At 40.6% G+C, this 3,322-nt stretch overlaps 1 protein-coding gene across 2 annotated transcripts in view; it reads left to right on the top strand.

Annotated features, from left to right (window-relative positions):
- LOC118423183 overlaps positions 1–3,272 on the top strand; it is a 5,222-nt gene extending 1,950 nt beyond the window's left edge. The window contains exons 4-6 of one of the 2 annotated variants that reach the window (XR_004831999.1): positions 2,228–2,322; positions 2,898–2,947; positions 2,989–3,272. Coding sequence is in view for 1 of the 2 variants with exons in the window: in XM_035831213.1 (XP_035687106.1) it covers positions 2,228–2,313 (86 nt within the window). In the remaining variant the exon portion in view is untranslated. Of the gene's footprint in view, positions 1–2,227; positions 2,323–2,897 lie in introns of both variants that reach the window. The other variant, XM_035831213.1, reaches the window with a different exon arrangement.
- Positions 3,273–3,322: the final 50 nt, after the last annotated feature.

Here is a 3,322-nt window from a genome sequence, read left to right as displayed (position 1 = left end):
ATGCATAAACACATGGTACAGAGTGACGCGCGACATTTTTTTACGAGAGATGATAAGTAAGCCGCGGCCCCACCCAGAAATAAAGTGCAAAATTCACATTTTATGGAAGAATTTTATGGCATGGACCATTCTATCAATATCCATCAAATTCGTGTTCCTTATGCCTTGAAATACAGTGAAACCTGTCCGAGCAACCACCTGGCGCAGGCAACCACCTGCCGTCAGAGGACACATTGAAACAGTCCCGTCCATTTTTACATAGTTAAGACCCCCTCCCAAGCAACCACCTGTCTTCCCCAACCGGCAACCACTTTTTTACAGTCCCACAGGGGCATTCAACCTGCCCCAACCAACCAAAATTGATTGACAGCAGCGCTAGCAGCCATTTTATATGAAGAATTATGTATTAGGCACAGTTACCCTTGACTTCTTTTCTTTATGTAAGGAAATATCAGTCAAGCATATTGACAATGTGCACCGTGCAAAATGATTATCAGTGAGAATTTTGACATACTGGTAGAGAAATTGAAAGCACTTGTTTGGGCTGTTCAAGGAAACAGACAACTACAAAACAAACAATGTTTGATTGTTAGACAAACTCAGCTCTGATTGTTAAACAATGGTTTCTTGAAATTTGTTTACATAACAGCACCAGGGGATTGAAAACTGTGCATCTCTTGTAGATATGTTTCCTGAGAACTAACTGAAAGGTGTATATCATGCAAACCGTATCATTTATTATTTTTGCTCGCCAACCAACCAACCAACTTGTCGGGAGCAACCACCTGTCCTCAGCAACCACTTTTGCTCGGTCCCTTGAGTGGTTGCTCAGGACAGGTTTGACTGTATACAAAGACATTGTCAACGTTTCTCATGAGGCAAACCTTCGTATTCCGAACTAGAAATAAATGGGTACTTAACTTTCATCAGAACTGATGTTCATACAAACATTTTTTTTGTATTTCCCTGTCACCTATGGTTACTGATTTTTAAAAGGCTGTCACCTAAAAACTAAATGATCAATGATTTGAGCCTTGTTAGGTATTCATAAAATACCCTATATCTATTCACCTTATCTAGGTGTAGCATGGAACTGACCACAAACTGTGAATAACACGACCACGAAGATTTATGTGTGTAACGACACTACCGAACATGTGCATAGTGATTTTGTACCTCGCCCAGTCGGAAGCATGGCCCAATGTGTCGCTTACGCTCCACTGCGTTTTCAGACAACTTTGCGATGGTTTACTTGTAACTTTCGCTGAGTGTATTTGCACGCACATTTAACAAATGTGATAATGCACCAAATTCTAACTGAGGCTCTATTCAAGTACCGACAATCAAGCCCCTGTATGTTACCATAATATGTTTAAAAGTTTATGAATTTATAAGATTCATGCTGATTCTGAATGTTTTGAAACCAGTTTCAGCAGTGTAGAACTTGAGCTACTTCTCTAATGATGAAGTCAGTTGAATGACTTCGACAAGTACACTACTACAAATGCCACAAGTTTCGGTAAAACATTGACATCTTCTGGGCTGTTTTAAGTTCACATAATTTATTTTTTCATGGCTTGGCCATATAAAAGCCCTCCAAGAGTCTTGTTTCCGACAGTAAATTCTCTCTGTTTGGAAAATATCCTCTTTGTAACTCTTTCAGTCAAAGACATTCCTTTTCACTGCGCTCTCACTGTCTCTCGGGTCCATTGCTTCACACGGTAGAATGTAGGAACATTATCCCATTTATCTGTCCGTTCCGATGAAATGTTTATCTGGACGTGGCATCACAGACACGTACAACACAGGCGCCACCCAAAATTCCTCAAACACACCTTAGACAATGAGTGTATTCAGCAACTTACAGACTGGGATACTTGAATCCAATGATTAGTGCTGCCCACGTCAACGTTGTGCACGCAAAGCTTACTGCGCCATTCAAACACATAAATGCAATGATGTTGTCACGTCAAGGAGCACGATTGTGGCATTACCGATAATACAGCGGGATTTATCTAGATTTACCTTGCTCTGTTATTTACAGGGTTACGTAAAAGTTGTAGCCATCTTCAACAGACACAACTGGCGCTGACTTTTAACAAATAAACTCTGCGCTAAATATTGACAAAAATACAGATTCGTCTACCAACAGGCGAGTGCAAGAAGCTTATATCTAGACAGTGAACTTTATTTGTTATCAAAACCACCCTTTCTACTTATCTTACAGTGCGTCTCAGTGTGGCGAAGTTTGCCGGGCAAGACGGTGCAAGGAAGATCATGGCTTTCTCCAAGATGCTGAAGAAGAAGAAGTAAAGCGGGACGGTATGTTGTCGACGCTGACCATAAACTTACTAAAATAGATTGATAATTACTCTGCATCTGTGTGTGGGAAGAGGCACGTGAAAGAAACATAACCACAAAGACTACCACCTGATGATTCCGATTTGCAAAATGTTGCGCTTTTTCGTTGAGTGAGCTAGTTAAGGCTTGAGTGTTGAGCTTCTCTGTAATGACATGCATCTTATACCAAATAGCAGCTACTCTAGAAGCAATGTAGATATGATTTTGGAAACTGTCAGACGGTTCAGATAACATCCACTATCAGCACCACTAAAAGATATAGTAGATGCTATCTGAAAAGTCTAACCGTTTCAAAAAGTATCCAGTTTCTTCAGTAACTGCATTTTAGTATGTCTTATTACATGGATGGCTAAGCTTCATCGACGTGACATACAGATTATTTGGGGCAAAGGTATAAATCGTAATTATAGTTGACACATTGTGATAGACAACACCATAATTATGGGCGACACGTTGAATACACCGTGATAGCCACAGGCAAACGTAGTCTGAAGTTACCATGCAACTCATTTTTCTTTGTCTTTTTCTTCCCACAGATTCAGAACGAGAGCAGCAAACTTTGATGACGATAAGCACGTCCTCGAATGTCACGCTAGCTTTAGTCCGCTCGTTAAACTACCCTCGAATGTCACGCTAACTTTAGTCCGCTCGTTAATGTGCGGGTTGGAATGATCATTAAGTCTCCCCCTTCTTGTTAGGCGCACTCTTTTACTCGGTCCGCTTTCTTTCTCTTTAAAAAAAAAACTGGGCTAATAAAGTTCAAAACTAGCCCAAATGCCCCTAAAGTTACCCTTTTCGCTTAACACTACAAGTATGATAACATTGCAGGACTTCTATTGCTACAGATATGACTCGCTACTTCTCGTAAGTCGGCATCATCTGTTCGTATAACCATTGCTGCAATATCGTGATGCGAGCTGTTATCGTCATTTGTATGCTTAATGCTCTGTTCCTCGGTTGC

Source organism: Branchiostoma floridae, chromosome 9, assembly GCF_000003815.2.
Source record: "Branchiostoma floridae strain S238N-H82 chromosome 9, Bfl_VNyyK, whole genome shotgun sequence".
Classification (NCBI taxonomy): Eukaryota; Metazoa; Chordata; class Leptocardii; order Amphioxiformes; family Branchiostomatidae; genus Branchiostoma; species Branchiostoma floridae.
The sequence above is the reverse complement of the archived record's forward strand: the minus strand, read 5'-3'. Positions and strand labels throughout refer to the sequence as shown.